The sequence below is a fragment of the Spinacia oleracea genome, chromosome 1, assembly GCF_020520425.1.
Source record: "Spinacia oleracea cultivar Varoflay chromosome 1, BTI_SOV_V1, whole genome shotgun sequence".
NCBI classification, from domain to species: domain Eukaryota; kingdom Viridiplantae; phylum Streptophyta; class Magnoliopsida; order Caryophyllales; family Amaranthaceae; genus Spinacia; species Spinacia oleracea.
In genome coordinates, this window is record NC_079487.1 from 125,556,114 (window position 1) to 125,574,672 (window position 18,559).

General features: G+C 37.8%; 1 protein-coding gene across 1 annotated transcript; it reads left to right on the forward strand.

Annotated features, from left to right (window-relative positions):
- Window positions 1-13,689: 13,689 nt before the first annotated feature.
- On the forward strand, window positions 13,690-18,304 carry LOC110789527 (TORTIFOLIA1-like protein 4). The gene is made up of 5 exons (XM_021994213.2): window positions 13,690-14,685; window positions 14,860-14,971; window positions 15,302-15,906; window positions 16,018-16,468; window positions 17,930-18,304. The coding sequence occupies exons 1-4, from the start codon at window positions 13,843-13,845 to the stop codon at window positions 16,459-16,461; spliced, it is 2,004 nt and encodes a 667-aa protein (XP_021849905.2). The 5' UTR covers window positions 13,690-13,842; the 3' UTR covers window positions 16,462-16,468; window positions 17,930-18,304.
- The last annotated feature ends 255 nt before the right edge of the window (window positions 18,305-18,559 follow it).

Here is an 18,559-nt window from a genome sequence, read left to right on the forward strand (position 1 = left end):
ATGAAATTAAATCGATTTCGGATATCATCACTTATAAAACTGTAATTAATCAAACTAACCATGTGGTACAAAACTATATACTTATAAAGTACGTAGTAGTGTAGTACAATGTACATTACATAGTACTTCAATATGATCCTTCATACACTTCAACCATGTATAGTCGTCTATGGCTTAACAATGCATCTCACGCTTTTTAAACACAAAATCTAAATAAATAAATATGAAGTATATATTACGGATTACTTCGTGTTACATAACTCGAATAAATAATGCGAAGATAATGAGAGTAATTCTTAAACACGAAACAACTACATACGAAGTATTTATTACAAATTACACTACACATCTAAGTAACGATATTGTTCCTCTCCTAATTTCATTGTTTATTCATTGAGAAGGAAACTAGGATACAGAGGAGTATGATATTTTCTTGCAAAATTATGCCATAACTTATTCAAAGTTATGACCTTTTTAAATTGAGGTTTTCTGAATCTATACTGGATATACCATTAAAATGGTATACTAAGGGTAAAATATTAACTTCAGTTGGTATATTAAGGGCTAAATGGTAAGTTTATGTAATAAATTGAGTCTGGCCCACGAAAAATAACATTTATCTTTGACTTGTGAGTACCAAACTATGTTGTTTGAAACCAAATAAAAATGAAACCATGTTACCAAACTATGTTGTTTGGTATCACATGAGAAAATACAACTACATTTCTTATACTAAACTATTTAGTTTGGTACTAAATAAAAATGCAGAATATTAGTATACCATTTCAATGGTATACCTAGTATAGATTAAGACTTCCTCCTTTAAATGTTCAAAACGGAGTACTTAGCAAAACTTAAAAGTTAAAGATGTCAATCAAAATGGAGTGGCAACTACTTATCAAAACGCAGGAATAAAACTTGTTAATTTGATTTGATTTGATTGCTCGGATTAGGGTTTCATATTATTGGGTTTTCTTTACCATAAATTGAAAAATAAAAAATGTAGACTATCAGATTAAATAGGACAAAAATAAAGATGGATAGGGTATTGCCAAACCTACAAATCTATAAAATAGGTAGGTCCCTTTTGCCAATTAATGGAAAAATTGACCGACTTTATTTACCCATTCCTTTCTTGTTTTTCTTGTTCATTTTATAGTCAGAGATTCGAGATTCTCCCGTGCTAAGCTCTACCATGAGCAAAGCGTTCAGTCGTCAAATCATAAGAACGTAAAATCATTACCCCTCTCTTGTGTAGTAGACTAGTACGAGTAGTTCATTCATGTTACCATGCATTACTATTTACTATGAGTACAAAATGCAACATATATATTAAAATATATATACGTAATAACTTGCACAAATTACACCTTGTTGTACGTCTAGCTAATTTAAATCTTGCTGTTTTGGACTTATTTTTCGTTTATCAATTCAGTTCAGTTTAACGATGTTTGATGTATACGTTAATGCGTGAAGTTATGTACTCCCTATTAAAAACGACAATGTTGCGCGTGAAGAAAAGCTACATTTTTATCCTAAACCACTACGGAAGAGCTTCAAACATTTGTTATTAAAAATTTGTGTTATTTTGCGTGTAAAACATAAATTACACAAAAGTATGTTCTGTTATTTCGTTTACGTGGTCATTAAAAAAAATTATATGGAGTACAAGTTTGTGTTTTCGTTTACGCAAATCCTACTTTCGATTCTCTCCGTATTATAACTCTTGGTTTTTGCTATCATAAATGGATCAAGTAAATGTGTAATGACCTTTGTAAATATAGTAATTATTATGTGCGTTAAGAATAAACGTAGTATTTCATTACAAGAATTTGTTTTTTTAACGACAACCTAATAACGATGGGTCAAAAATCCATCGCAAAAATCTTTTGCGACGGGGATATATAACAACCAAGTAAAGACGAGAACATCCGCCGCAAATGTCTTTTACGACGGGTTAACGACGAGATTTTCCATTAATAACTGTCAAATATTGTGTAATCTCGTATCATTCTCATTAATCACACACGTATATATAGTACAACTCAGTTACCTAAACCCTAGGTACACATTAGGTAACATACCATAGTTAGGACTCTACAGAATATTCACAGAATAATATCTAATATCTTAACATATCTTAACATCCCCCCTCAAGGTGAAGCATGTAGGTCTCGAATGCCCATCTTGTTCAAAAAAAACTCAAATTGCGTCTTCCCCAACGCTTTGGTGAAGATATCTGCTAACTGAACCTTCGTCGACACGTACGACGGACTGATGATCCCTTCCTTGATTGCATCTCGAATGAAATGACAATCTGACTCGATGTGTTTTGTCCTTTCATGGAACACCGGATTCTGTGCAATATGCAACGCAGACTGACTGTCGCAATACATCCTCATGCCTTGGTCGTGTGTCACCCCCAAGTCGCGTAGTAGTTGTTTCAACCACTTCAACTCACACGTCAGAGCTGCCATCGACCGATATTCTGCCTCAGCAGACGATCGAGAAACAGTATGTTGTTTCTTGGTCTTCCAAGAAACTGGCGACATACCAAGTGACACAAACCATCCAGTCACCGACCGACGCGTCATTGGACACCCTGCCCAATCCCAGTCCCACCACCCCTCCAACTGCAACGCGCTGTACGACCGAAGCATTATACCTTGACCCGGACACTTCTTCAAGTATCTCACTACTCGCAAAGCTGCTTCCCAATGTGCCTCCTTTGGTGCTTGCATAAATTGAGATAGGACATGTACAGAGTAGGCAACGTCTGGTCGCGTGACAGCCAAATAAACCAGACGTCCGATCAGACGCCTATACTGCTCACCGTCCGACAGGTCTGGCCCGTCTGCCAATGCCAACCTATGATTCTGTTCCATGGGAAAGTCCACAGGCTTTGCTCCCAACAATCCGGCCTCTGAGATGATGTCGAGGGCATATTTTCTCTGACATACATAGAACCCTTGACTACTTCGTGCCACCTCTAACCCAAGGAAGTACTTCAGAGCCCCAAGGTCTTTCATTTTAAAACACTCCTTCAAGTATGCCTTAAAACTCTCAAGCGCAAACTTGTTATTGCCTGCGATAATCATGTCGTCCACATAAATGAGCACACTCAGCTGCAACGTACCTTTAGACAGAGTAAAGAGCGAATAATCGGACAGCGACTGTCGAAAGCCATAGTGTGTCAATGTTGTCGACAACTTCTGGAACCAACATCTAGGTGCTTGTTTCAACCCATACAACGACTTTCTCATTCGACACACCTTGTCAAAGTGATTCTTCTGGAATTCAGGAGGAATCTTCATATAGATCTCTTCCTCCAAGTCACCGTGCAAGAACGCATTGTGTACGTCCATCTGATGCACGTCCCACTGTTTGACAGCTGCGACAGCTAGAAAAGTTCGGACTGTCGCCATCTTCGCAACGGGAGCGAATGTCTCATTATAATCCAACCCTTCCTCCTGATGATTCCCTAAACATACCAATCGAGCCTTCAGTCTCAACAAATTCTCATCCTCATCACGCTTCTCCGTATACACCCATTTACTCCCCAGTGCTTTCTTCCCTTCCGGCAAATTTTCCAACGTCCATGTCCCCTGTTCCTCCAACGCGTCGATTTCAGCAGCCATTGCCTGACGCCACCCCTCATGTTGCATCGCTTGTTTAAAACTCTTAGGAACTTGCCCTTCTTGCAATGCTGCTATATAATGCCTGTGCTTTGACGAAAAACGCTCATAATTAACAAAATATGTGATAGGATAAGGAGTACCTGAGGGTGGTGACGCCGTAGGTGTTTTGTCGGAAGTACTATATTTTTCCCGTATTGTATGTATCACACAGTCTTTCAGCTTTGTCGACGGAAACTTCACACGCTTCCCCCTTCCTAACTCCGTATCCTCCACACACTGCCTTGTCTCACTCTCATCACTACCCGTCGTCTCATCTACACCTGAGACGACGTCTGATTCACCTCGACTAGGTGTATCATGTTTTTCCTCCCTCACAGTCGACAAGACCTCCTCCGTGTCACCCGCAGGCGACGACACCTCCTCTGTGGCACCTGCAGGTGACGACACTTCCTCATTGTCACCTGCAGGCGACACCTCCTGAGTACATCCAGTCCCACTCTCATCCAAACCCCACTGGTCAAGCACCCCACCACTATCATGCATTGCAGGCAACATAGTCGACGTGTCTGCGAATGGAAACGTCCGTTCATGAAATTTTACATCCCTTGAGACAAAGAACTCGTGTGTCTCCAGGTCGTACAGTTGCCATCCCTTCCTGCCAAACGGGTAACCAAGAAACACACATTTGCGACCACGAGACGCAAACTTATCCCCTTTACTCCGGAGATTATACGCATAACACAGACACCCAAATACCCGGATAGACACATACGATGGTGGTTTTCCAAATAACATCTCATAAGGGGTTTTATTGTCAAGGACCGGTGTAGGTGTACGATTGATCAAGTGACAAGCAGCCAGAATACATTCCCCCCAAAATTTTATAGGAAGATTCCCTTGAAACCGTAACGCTCTCCCAACATTCAAAATATGTTGGTGCTTCCTCTCGACTCTCCCATTCTGTTGAGGTGTCCCAACACATGACGACTCAAACAGAATCCCATTTTTAAAGAAATAACCTTGCAAACAATTAAACTCAGTACCATTGTCACTGCGAACAACTCTCAGGGATCGATTAAACTGACATTTAATCATGGCAACAAAATTAAGAAACGACGATTCAACTTCCATTTTATTACACAATAAATAAATCCACACACCCCTAGAATAATCATCCACAATGGTAAGAAAATACTTCGCCCCACTCGACGAGGGTGTTTTGTAAGGCCCCCATAAATCAAGATGAACAAGGTCGAATGGGCGACTTGCACGACTATCACTATTTGGAAAACTCTCCCTACATTGTTTCGCCCGTGGGCATACATCACAAATGTTTTTATTCTTCCTAATCTTATGACTCACAAGAGGAAGTAACTGCAACACTTTTTCCGACGGATGCCCCATACGTTGGTGCCACAAGTCGACCACACACTCCACTGCTAGCACACGAACCCTTGGAGCCCCACGGAAAAAATATAGTCCTTCCTGTCGATCACCCACGCCAATCACCATCCTCGTCGAGCGGTCCTGAAGAACACACATTTTGTTAGTAAATTGAGCAGCACAATGTAATTCGTCACTTAATTGAGTTACAGAAATTAAATTGCAGTTCAATTTAGGCACAAATAGAACGTTATCGAGCACGAAACCATCCTCCAAGACCACCGAACCATATTGATTTGAATTTGCAGGTTGACCATCTGGTAACACAACCTGTTGATTACTCGATGTTTTGATATTTCTCAGAATTGAAATATCACCCGTCACATGACGTGAGGCCCCACTGTCAACAATCCATCGTAAATCAAGATTACCTTGCAACTTGTTTGGTGGTCGTGATAAGATGTCAACAATTTGCTGGACTTGCTCCTTCGTCACACCAACAAGCTCATGATTGGTTGTCGTCACTGCTCCCTGCGATCCGCCTCCACTCGTCACAGTGGTTGTCGCCCCTCCTGTGGTATTACTCACGGCATTGGCGCGAGCAACACCACTGGTCGATGACGCTGCCCCACGAGCTCCTCTGCCTCCTCTAATCGACGTCCTGCCTCCTCGACCAGGCCCTCTACCACCTCGTTTCTTCTCATCCCACCATTCGGGAAAACCAATCAGCTGATAACAAGTTTCTTCCTCATGACCCTCACGATTGCAATGACCACAAAATCTGTCACTCGCATCTCCCGACCTCGACCGACCCTTAGTCTCGACCTTGAACGCCATGACACTCTCCTTACCTCTCGTTGCCTTGGCGCGCATGGTCTCGGTATTCATAACCGTCTGGTATGCCTCGTCGAGGCCTGGCAACGGCGATCTTGCTAACAGTTGTGCACGAATGGCTTCATAGTGATCGTCTAGGCCAATTAAGAAATAGTGCAGACGATCTTCATCATGAATGTCCCCCACCTGCTTCGCTATGTTGCACGTGCAACCCGCACATATACACCTTGGAACTCGTGCATACTGTACGTACTCCTTCCATACCTTCGACAAGCGGCCATAGTACTCCATGACGCCCTCAGACGTGCCCTGCTTGCAACCACTCAGAGCCATCTTAATATGGCAGACCCGAGTGCCCGACACGACGCAGTAACGCGTCCTCAAATGACACCACAACTCGTGAGCAATATCAAAATCTTCCAGATTCGAACGCAAACTCTCGTCTATGGTGTTTGTGATCCAAGACACCACCATCGAATTGACCGCAATCCAATGTTTCATCTTCGTTGCGTCCGTAATGGGTTCCTTCACAGAACCATCAAGAAATCCAAATTTGAATTTTGAAATCATCGAGCGACGAACGGCTTTGGCCCATTCATCGTAGTTCGATGCTCCTCTTAGTTTCACAGGGGTGATAACAATACCGGGACCGTCGCCTGACCCGAGATAGTAGTCTAGGTCGACGGCGGCGGCGATGACCTTTGGTGGTGCCTCCTCATCGGAACTCATGGTGATACTTAAGGAATTGTTAACTCCTAATCTCGATACTCAACCAGCGAAGAAATTCGCTGTTCTCAATACTCGGCTACACTCTCTCAAATTATTGCGGAAAAACAAATCTAGGATTTTTAACCTAGGCTCATGATACCATGTCAAATATTGTGTAATCTCGTATCATTCTCATTAATCACACACGTATATATAGTACAACTCAGTTACCTAAACCCTAGGTACACATTAGGTAACATACCATAGTTAGGACTCTACAGAATATTCACAGAATAATATCTAATATCTTAACATATCTTAACAATAACAGTTCTCTTTTAAGACGGGTTCGCGACAGAAAATCATGTCGTTAATCAATAATTATTGGCTTTTAACGACGAAATCTCCCGTTGTTAATGGTACAATTTCTTATAGTGTTTGGCCGCATTAAGTAAGAAAAATACTCCGCACGTAATTAATTTGTGATTAGCATATGACTTGCATATCACGTGATGATATAATGCACCATACTAGTAACTGTACTCGTAGTACTTTGATTTAGTTGAAATGTACTTCCTCCGTTTCTGAAAGTTCTTTACGCTTTGGAATACGTGTCCACAACATGAAAACTTTGACCATAAATTCTCACTATTATATACATCAAAACGTTACATGTAAGATCTTGTTAGATTGTTCTCAGTATGTATTTTCAGAATATCAACTTTTTATAATTTTTCCACATACGAAATTTGATATATTAGTAGTTAAATATTGCATTGGAGTCCGTGCAAATAGTAACTGTAAAGAACTTTATAAAACGGAGGTAGTATGACTGAAAGCATTGAAGATTTGAAGCTAGTCATCAACAACTATTTGATCGGTCTCTGATTTATGATCGATATGGTTGAGAAGTGATAAATCCAAGGAAAATTATACTTCTTCCAAGGAAATCCACATTTTTTTAAAGTTGATTTCCTTGGAAGAAGTGAAATTCTTCCTTGGATTTATCATTTCCCATATGGTTGACTGCTTTACTTTTAGTTGCAATATTTTCTTTGTTCACATTAGCTATACACTATAGTTGGTGCAAATATATCCAGTACGAACTGCGTGAATATCACAATAAATAAGCTCGTTATTTAATTTTGGGATACTTTAATTTGGTCATCAAAATCTATACCAGATTGCGTACGTTAACTCCCTCTTACTTACTTCAACACTTCAAGTCCTCCAGTTCTACTACTCCGTCAGTATAAATTATCTACACGTTCTAGATCTGGTGAATTTAAGCAGGGCGTACATAACTACTTACTCGTGTACGTTTGGTTACCTTTAGATTTTGGGTTGTTCACTAAAAATACCCAACATAAAACTGAAAAATAATTGTGCATGTAATATGACAAATTTATATAACCGGGCCAAGTTTAGATATATTGATTCGTGTTTATTAAATACGGGTCTGGGTCGCACATGTCATCAAGAGAGATAGTCCACTTAATAAGACCGTATGAGGTTCCACCTTAAAATCATATGGCAATAAGGGAAGTAGCCCCTTGACCTTATTAAATGACTTATTAAATGATTAACTCTCTCATATTTTATCAATGTGAGACCATCACACGTGATGTTTATAGGTCAGATCTTAACAGTGTTCATATGCGTCGTCTTGTTAGGGATTTACTGCCATCTCCTTTTCTTTTTTTTTGACATAGGATAAAGTTACAAAGTAACAAAGTAACAAAGTAAAAACACAAAAAAGAAAAACAAATTAACTATTAAACCCATCACCACTTGTCGAAGAAAATTGCAATCCATATGTAGAAGCCCTCTTTGCCAATTCATGAGCTGGCTGAACCTGGTCACGATGCACTTTGTAGATAATGCAATTCTTAAAACTCTTGCCGATGTCGAGAATCGCCTCTATTGTCCAATGAATCTGAATATTAGGTTTAACTCTTCTCTGCAAGTGGGAAACCAAAATAGCAGAATCAGTGTACACCACAATGTCCTCATACGATGAATCCACAGCCCATTGCAAAGCTCGGAGACAAGCCATAACTTCAACATGAAGCGCTGATTAGCCTAAACCACAGTCACAACCTCCAATAATCTCCGTGCCATTTGTATGTTGTTGCTGAAGAACCCAACCCATTCCCGCTCTTCGGTTTCTTTTATTCCAAGCTCCATCTATTTGAATGACCGTTGTAGATATTGGCAAACTTTCCACACCTATACTTGCAAAGTAAAATCCTGGAGGGTAATCAGGTGTATGATCTGTCGAATGAAGAGATCCCAAATTTCCTTCGTCCTTACCCCTGAACACCTTGTGTTGCTCTAAAGCTAGCTGAAGCTGAATCTGAAACGTACTTAAATCTCCAGTATGAGAATTAAACACTCTTTCATTTCGTGTAATCCAAATGGCCCACAAGGTTGCAATAAAAGTAACTATTCTGTCAGTGTTCGTTCCATCCACGCTTTTAAAAAGCTGGATATAATTGAGAATCCAATCTTGCATAGAAAGATTCTCATTAAGATTTGAGAGTATGGCTAGCATACTACTTCTCCACACATCTTGAGCCAATTTACAAAGGCGGAATATATGTTGAGAGTCTTCATCGTGGTCCCCACAAAAGTCACAAGTGATATCCAAATTAACTCCGCGTCTAAACAAGCTTGTTTTGACTGGAATCCCTTCGACAATCAGCTTCCAAATAAACAATTTTCACTTTGGGAGAATTTTTAGCGCCCAAAGTAATTTAAAGAAAGGAAGGAACCTTTTAGTATCCAGGTTATTTAGCTGATGTCTTTGGTCATCAATTTCCCGAAGAAAGGCATACCCATTTTTAAGCGTGAAATTCCCTGTATTATGCTTAGTCCAATATAAGAAATCCGGTGAAGTAGAACACGTCAATTCAACCGAGAGAATATCAGATGCATCCTTATATTCAAAAGACTTTCTAACAAGTGTAGCATTCCATTGAAGTGTTTGGCTTTGTATAAAATGACTAACCTTCCATAACTTATCATCCATTAGTCGAATGTGGGAAGCAAAAATGGGCACCCTACCATGAACCCATTTATCCTTTGAAGCAACGACATTACTACCATTCCCAATCTTCCAAGCACACCCAGTTTGTAAAACATTTTCAGCTCGTCGAAGACCTCGCATTCCCCATGAAATAGGACCGTGACAAATGTTAGGGGAACCAACAGATAATGCAAACTTTGATTTGGCAGCATAAACTCTTGATATTAAAAGTTGAGGATTCTTATGCATTCTCCAGACTTGTTTCATTAAAAAAGCTGTATTAAGCGTAGACAAACAGCGAATTCCCAGACCTCCCATTCCACGAGGTAAATGTAAAATATCTCTACGAACCCAATGCATTCCCTTTTGACCTTGCTTAGCCCAGAAGAAAGTTGCAATCATTGAATTAATCTTATTTGCAATTGCTCCAGGTAGTTCCAAACTCATCATTACATGGGAAACCGTTGCAACAAGGACATAATTTATCAGAACCAATTTTTGTACTTGGGATAACAAAACCCCATTCCATGAAGTAATTAACTCAGCAACCTTGTCAACCAAAAAAGTAAAATGTGAACGCTTTGTACCAATAAAATCAATAGGAACCCCCAAATGACACCCAAACTTTGCAACCTGAGGCATGCTTAAGATAGACTTGAAGAGTTGTTGTTGTGGAAGAGAGGTGTTCGGACTGAACTTGATAAAAGACTTTGCAAGGTTCAATTGTTGACCAGAAATTCGACAATAACGATCCAGAATACCCCCAATGCTTGTACATGAATTTTCTGTTGAACGGAAAAAAAACATCGCATCATCAGCGAAGAACAGATGTGTAATTTTTGGGGCCATCCTTGTCAGCTTAATACCTTGAAATAGCTTAATATCCTGCGAACATATAATTAAATAATCGCACGAATTTGCAATTAATTGCAAAAATCGAAATTAATCACCCCTTTAATTCATTGTAAATTTATAAAATTAATGCACTGTATACGAAAATTGACTCGACTTGACTTGACTCAACCTAAAGTTTATATATCTAGCTAGATGAGTGAATTTCACGTGAAAATACTTTTACAAACGCAATGCATGCGTTAGAACATGGAGTACAATACAACTTTCCTTGCAAATTTCCGTGTCTCATTAAGTACTGTATGTACTTCAGTACTTGTTACTAATGTGAAAAAAATTAATTACTCAAATAAGCAAAATCGTTTCATCAAACAAGAACATCCAAATTTTACGTAATGATGGCCATATATATGCTGATATATGGTCGTATCATATAATTCCTTGCGTAGTTGCGTCTGGATAGGTCTGGCTCACTAGCTACTTGTCATCGTCCATTCGTCCCGTGTCAAGTTTTCAAAAAAGCCAAGACTCAGCCCAAAACCTCACACCATATAATGTCGTGCGTTTGTGTCTAAATCTAATTTCATTTTATTAAACGTATTTTGTCGTAACAGGCTGTATCATACCTTGATCAGGAAAGTTGAAGCTAGTCTTGAACAATACAGAAGAAGAAAACAAAAAAAAAAAACAAAAAAAAAGAAGTAATTTTGCATGCAAGTCTCTGGTTTTTGACCAGGTTAGGTTAGCTGCAATATTTTGCTTGTGCACACTATCTAGTTGGTGACTTAATTGGTGCAAAGATGATCAGGTCAAGTACAAGCTGCTAGAATATTTGTGAATGAATATCACAAGGCTCGTGATTTTGGAGATTTTTTGGTCATCAAAATCTACACCAGATTGCGTATAAGTGTTACCTAGACTTCTAGCATATTGAACAGAATAACTAGGGAGTTTGATCTTGTGAATTTCTGATCTACCAATACAAAAACCTACCCAGTGTCCTAACCTGACTCGACTCAAATTAAAGTATAGTACTTGTACCCTAATCTAAATATACATTGTATGATTTTCATAATTAACTAATTATGATATATATGCACTTAAAATGTTTTAGATCGTGTTCTATTCTATTTATTTTGAATATGTTTAGTTAAGTTCAGAAGAAGTTCAGTTAATTTCAAATAAGTTCAGATAATATAATTTTAGAAACAATAAATTCTTTTTCATATGTTTTCACACACAAATAAGTTTATTTCAAACAAAATAATGTTAATTTTCAGATAAAATAAATTAAAATAAGTTCATATAAAATATTTCCTCTGTTCCAATGATGCTTCGATTTCTACTTTTTACGTTTGTCAATGCACATTTGTATAATTAATATCTCTGATACGGAGTACTACATTAGCAAAAATTACAAAATTTTGATAATGCTAAATACTAATTGAAACGAATCAAACAAGACCTCACATGAATACGGAGTATGTTTTTTCTTATAATTTAGAAAATTCATTTGAATTATTAATAATGTCAAAATTTTAAATTGGAACATTATTATAAAACGAAGGGAGTAAGTCGAATTGAATAAATACTTAATCCAACCTTAATCCCAAACTGAGGCACTCCACTCAAAACATAAACAATTGAAGGAGATATGAGTAATTTGATAAGGGCGATGATAAAGGTCGCAAGTTGCGACAACATTTAGTTGTCACAATCTTACGTGTTGGAATTTAATTGGTACATATAGGCGCCACGTATGTTTGCGTCATCAGAATATTTTTATTATCAATGCATTACTTTTACTATAAAAATATACAAAAAAAAGTAATCGATGTAAAAAAAAAAAACAAATTAAAATATTAAGATTTTCCTACCTTATCAGAATCCGACTTTGATAGAACATTGTTTTTAACCCCTCCTGTATTAGAAAATGGGGATTGAGATTTTGGAATGGTATTGGCAGAGGGGAAAACTAAATGAACAAGTAACTATCATCATTCATTGAATTGAATGCGAGAGTTCAGAGTCACGTGGTTTTCTGCTTATTGGAACACTTTAACAATTCCCATCTCTTCTTCACATGCTTTCACATTCATCTCATCTCCACCCTCTAGTATTTATTTATCTACTGTATTTTATAATAGCCTTTTATCCTATTTTTAACCAGTTTCTAGTTTTCTACCAGTTTACTTTGAGTTTTTAAATTTAAATTCATTGTTTTTTGTAAGCAAAATAATAAAAGAAGCTTGTCAACAAAGGCATACCCAATAACCCATTGTCCAGGTTAATCCTTGTGACATTACCAAAAAAATATAGTTGACTCCTTCTAACGTCACGACACTTCTTCAATGGTGGATTCAAGAAGCCTTAGGAATTTTCTAGTAATTATTTATTGTAATAGTGTACCTTGGTCGAAATTAAATAGGGGTGAAGGGCACGTAATTTGCTACGTAAATGGTAAAGCTGTTAACTTAAATCTTCGGTTGGTTCTGGATCGGGTGAACCGGTTCACCTCTAACTGCACAATGATTAAGGTCAAAATCTCCGCACAAATCAAATGCCTAGAAGAGTAGTTTGGTTTATCTCAGTTAATATTGTATCAGATTACGGTTGCAGCCTTATTCGTATTATTTGATGATCAAAATACAAAATTAAACGATTAAACACTACTTCGTAGGTGCGATTGAGATTTGGATGACCTTTAATAAGGTAAATTTCATGTTTAGCTAACTTCAAGTTAATTCAAATACTCAATATAGTTTAGTTCAAGTTCCACATTATATCAAGTTTAAGTTGCTATGTTCATGTCAAAACTTAGGTCATTATCAACTATGTAACTAGGTAAGTGATTATCATGGCGATTTAATTAAACGTCTACAGTTTCTACACCGATCATTTGAAAATTTTCATCTTAATTAGGTTCTTGTTGAAGTATAACCTTCTAAACAACACACAAGTGATACAAATTTACAAAATAAGTGAGATAAAAAGTATTAAAATCAGATAAATTCAATATGTCAGAATCAAATACTTCGTATATGACTTGACAGTTAAATAGTGTCAAACGTTTTGATCATTAATATTACCAAAATACCAACTAAGCTAATAGAGGATCCTTAATCGTAAAGAGCAACACTAACGACTCTTAATAAAAATAATTAACCGCAATGTCCCCCACTAAATACTTTCTCAAAGAGCAAAAATAAAATAAAAAAAATACCCGCCTAGACAAGGGAAGTTATTAGACCTTCCTCCCACTTCTTCTCTCTTTCTTCTTCCTTCTTCCTTCTTAAACATTTATAACCAAACCTCTGCAAAATTCCTCCTCCATTTTCCTACTTTCTCCCTCCTCCTTTATCAAATGCGATAGACAAAAACTCAATTTCACCTTCAAAAATGGCGTCTTACCAAAAACAACCAAATACCCATGAACTCAGACAAAAGATATTCACCTCCATTGATAAACTCTCAGACAGAGCCACCTTCTCTCAAGCTTCTTCTGAGCTAAATTATCTTGCTAAAACTCTCCCTTTAGATTTCCTACCAACATTTTTATCATGTATTCTCGCAATTGATTCTTCATCAAAATCCCCTGTTCGAGTTCATTGCATTAGTTTAATTTCCCTTCTAAATCAAACCCACCAAACCTCGCTTTCGCCGCATTTATCGAAGATCATTCCTTATCTATTGCGCCGTCTAAGAGACTCAGACTCCTCTGTTCGCAATGCTTGCGTTTCAACTGTTTCGGCACTCTCGCCGTTAAACTACCCTTGTATACTCGACCCCATCCTCGGGTCGATCTCAATTGAACAGGACTTGAATGCGCAGATGGGGTGTTGCCTATGCCTAGCGGCGGCCATTGATTCTGGTGTTTTAGAGGAGAGAGAAAATGGAGATTTGAGGAAGAGGGTGTTGCCCAAGGTGTTGAAGTTGCTTAAAGGGGACGGGTTTAAGGCGAAAGGGGCATTGTTGGGTGTGATTGAGAGTGTTGTTGGGGTGAATGACGGAGTTGTGATTAATAATAATAATAATAATAATAATAATAATAATAATAATGGTGGGAGTTTGGTGGGGAATGTGGTGGGTGTTGTGGTTGAGATGTTGAGTTCTGATGATTGGATGGCTAGGAAATCTGCTGCTCAAGTTTTGCTTAAGATGGCGGTTGTCGTCGACGACGACTCTGCTGCTGAGTTTAAGCGTTTTGTTGTTAATTCCTTGGATTCCAGAAGATTTGATAAGGTAATTAAACTCTTTTCCTTAATTGCTGATTTGGGTTATGACTTGTGAGTCAGAAATGGAGTAATGCATACGAGATTCGATTGGGTAGATTTGTTTATAATTATAGCTTTGATTTTTTGCTAATAAAAGTGAGATTTGAGTTGGGATTTGATTAATGGATGATGATGTGGACAGGTTAAGGTTACCCGTGAAATAATGAACCGGGCATTGGAGGCTTGGAGGGAGGTTTCTGGTGGTCCAGAAGAAGAAATTGCTTTAACTAGATCCAATTCATCAATTTCAAAAGGTATTAGCTTTTTCTTCTTTTTAGTTAGACTAAATTTTTCCCAATTTCTGCAAATTAGAGATGATATTTTGTTGCAATTTGCAAGTTTTAATTTGGCTTACCTATAATATGGTTGAATTGAATTGTTCACGAAAATCTCGAAAAATCAAAACCTTGGTAATTTTCTAGATTCAGTTTGATTAATTTTTGAGATTTGGAAGATATGGAGCTGAAATTGAGGGATAAACTATAGTTGATGTATCAAATTCAATCTTGGAGATTGAGATAATTAATGATGGGGATATTTAAACTAATTAATTCTTTAACATGTGTTGTCAATGGATGGAGTAGAGAGTGGAACAAGGAGATATTCATATGGTGGCACTGAAACATATAAACCAAAGAAAGCAATGGAAAAATGTAGGTCATCCTTGTCTGAGGGTCCAATTACAACTGTTTCCCCTTCCATGTCCTCAAGCACTCAAGATAGTTTCGGCCTTGAAACGCCGCAAAGGAAGAAAACACTCTCGAAAAGTCGATCCTCGTTGTCTGATGACTCAACCATTACTGATTCTTCCTCGGTCTCAAAAAGTTCCTATGATGTTGCCTTTGAAGCTGTTCAGTCTAAAAGACGAACATTCAAGAGCCGGTCTTCTTTGCCATTGAAGTCCAACGATAAGAAATCAAGTGTTTATCAAAATGCAGTTCCTCCTCCATCTGAAGTGGTTGTATCAGAAATAAGCAGCAACTTTGTTAAGAAGGCCTCTGAAGAAAAGGGGCCCAAGTTTAGTGCTATCAAATCTGGGTCTCTTGTTGTGCCTCGGGGGTTGGACTTTGATGGAGGAGAAGTTGAAGAAGTTGGTGAAAGCAATGCAGAATCTGAGGACTTGTCTTTGATCAGAAAACAGCTTCTTCAGATAGAGAGACAGCAGTCCGACATGGTAGTTCTCATTCAGGTGTGTGATTTTGTAGTGCAGAGGAAATGATGTTGTGTTACAGTAGTTTCTGCATTTATCATTTGAAATTCGATAGTCTGACATTAACCATTAACCCTGTGCTGTATTCAGAGATTTATGGGGAATTCTCAAAGTGGGATCGACTCTTTGGAGACTCGAGTATCAGGACTCGAGAGAGCATTAGATGAAATCTCCCATGATTTGGCGGTTCAAAGTGGAAGAATCACTAGCAATGACACGGCTGGGAGCACATGCTGTCCTAGTACAGAATTCCTGAGCCCAAAGTTCTGGAGAAGAACAGAAGGGAGATCATCCTCTATTTCAAAATCACCTTACTCAGGATCAGGAAGTATGGCTAATAGAGATGTCAGTGTCGAAGCAACACAGATGGACGTATATAAGCATCACGAACAGAACGAAGGCTTAAGTAGGGAGTCATGGGGGAGTGTCAAAGGCATTGGCCAAACTACACAGAGAGGAAGAAACTGCAGCCCCAGAAGCTTTGATTCAGCTTCAACTGCTGCCTGTATAACTTCAGTGGTTCGGGGTGTATAAACTGCAGGTAAATTTATAACATGCATACCTACACATTGTGTATATCCTGCAATTTAATTGATTCTCTTTGCTTAACGAATATTGTTATGGCTTTGGCCATCATTTCTTTTGCTGTAGCCTGTTGTAGATACTAGTTATAGGTAGACCTGGTTATTGGATAGGGTAGTCCAATGTGTATAGGGTTTGGGTCAAGTTAATATGATTTTTAGTGGGCAGGACTTTTACTGGACAAAGCCTTGGTCAGGGTCAATATAAGGTCAAACTTATAACATAATTCTTTTGAAAACTAAAATAAATATAAAAAGTTATATGGGTGATGGGTGTTCACTTGTATTCACTTGTTTTCGCATATGACTTCTTTTTTTCATTTTTCCTTGTTCGTTGATTGACTCGTCCACTATTGACCCGTGATCTGCTTTGACCTCGACTATTAACCCTTTCATTACCTGAACCACTTTTTACCAACACTGACCTTAATCTGACCCGATCCGCCCAATAACCAGGTATAGTTATAGGCATTTAGCATTTCATAAATGCTTATAGATGTTATCATGATCTTGCCTGAAGAAATGTCTCATACACTTGTACTAGGTAGATACGTCAAAACTGACCACTTTCGGACCTAAACTCAAAAATTGACAATAGACCCGGATGTGGCCTCACCCAAAGTAACATAAACGGTCTCCAACCAAGTCTGGTCCGAACAACCGGCTAACCACTACTACACTGTATACAATATTTTTGGTAGTGTGTATAGGAGAGTTTGAAATATCATTACAAGTGGTTTTAATTACATACCGACATCTTGTTTCTGTTTTCCCATCATATGAACTTTTTTTTATTTTTTTTATTTTTAAACTTTACTTGACATCTTGTTTCTGTTTTAATATGCCCTTTTTCCGTCTTTTGTACTCAGTAGCATAGAAAGATTACAATGGTTAATTTGGGCACCACATATTCAAAGACTTTTACTAACAAATTGGTTGAATAATTGAGTATGCTAGAATTTTGGAATTTTCATATCATTGTCAGTCAGGCAATTATAATTGACCAAATGACCAGTAAAATACAGGTGTGGGATTGAATTTTGTTGCTGACTTAAGTTGATTTTATCAGTACAAACTGATTGAAATGGGCCCTTTATACTGTCGGTCCTTCCCTACTTATCTTCTATGAGCCATTGAGGATGTCCATGCTAAACTAAAGAGATGATTTAAGAATAAAACTTGTGAAAATTCACTTAAAAAGAATGAACCCTTAATCATCAGATACGGGTATAGTTCTACTTCTTATTATAATAATCAACTGGTTATTAACAACATAAAGTATAAGAACAACTACATTATGCCTATATTCAAAGTGTTTAATTAGTATCCAATGATAATCTTATAAATAGTAACATCTTTCCTTTCTATTATGCTTAGATGCCATCAACTTTTTGGTAATCATGTAAATTTATTTTTTGCAGCATCTGCTAAGATAAGATAAGATCCTCAAGCTTTAGCTACAAAGTACAAAGGACATGGTTCGTCTTTGATGATCATAGCTTACTGAAGCTTGTATTCAATTGAACTTGACGATCAACATTGTATATCAGTCAGAAGATGCATCCTTCCTTGTATTTGTCGTGCCAATTCATTTCACAGTTCGGCTGGTGTAAACAGGAAGTGACGTTCCTTATGATTTTTTCGGGATTTCTTTGCTATGTAGGGGTATGTATATGATTGATGTTTGTACAGGGAGTAAATGGAGTAGTAAAAAAAATCTTGTTGTCTGGTCATATTCTTGTATTCTTAATTTGGCCTCCTAGCTTTCAGCCTGCCGTGAGGCCTGTGACTAATAACTTACTCTGTAATTAGTAACTCCAAATTCCGTGAATCGATTGCAAATTAAGACAACAATGATAAACTAAATATTCAGAATAGCAAAATTTAATGATTTTGAATACAACAAAACCCAAACAATGTTAGTATAATAGTACGGAGTAGCTGAGATGGATTCACTAATAAAAATGGAGTACATATTAAGAGATTTACAAACACTCGTTAACGCATTTGAAGGGGATTCTAGTAGAGTACTCGTTAAAAGTTGAAATTGT

Coding starts and splice junctions, on each gene's coding strand:
- LOC110789527 (XM_021994213.2), top strand. CDS start 13,843: ATGGCGTCTTACCAAAAACAACCAAATACCCATGAACTCAGACAAAAG. Junction 14,686..14,859: donor ATTCCAGAAGATTTGATAAG/GTAATTAAACTC, acceptor TGATGTGGACAG/GTTAAGGTTACCCGTGAAAT. Junction 14,972..15,301: donor CAATTCATCAATTTCAAAAG/GTATTAGCTTTT, acceptor TGGATGGAGTAG/AGAGTGGAACAAGGAGATAT.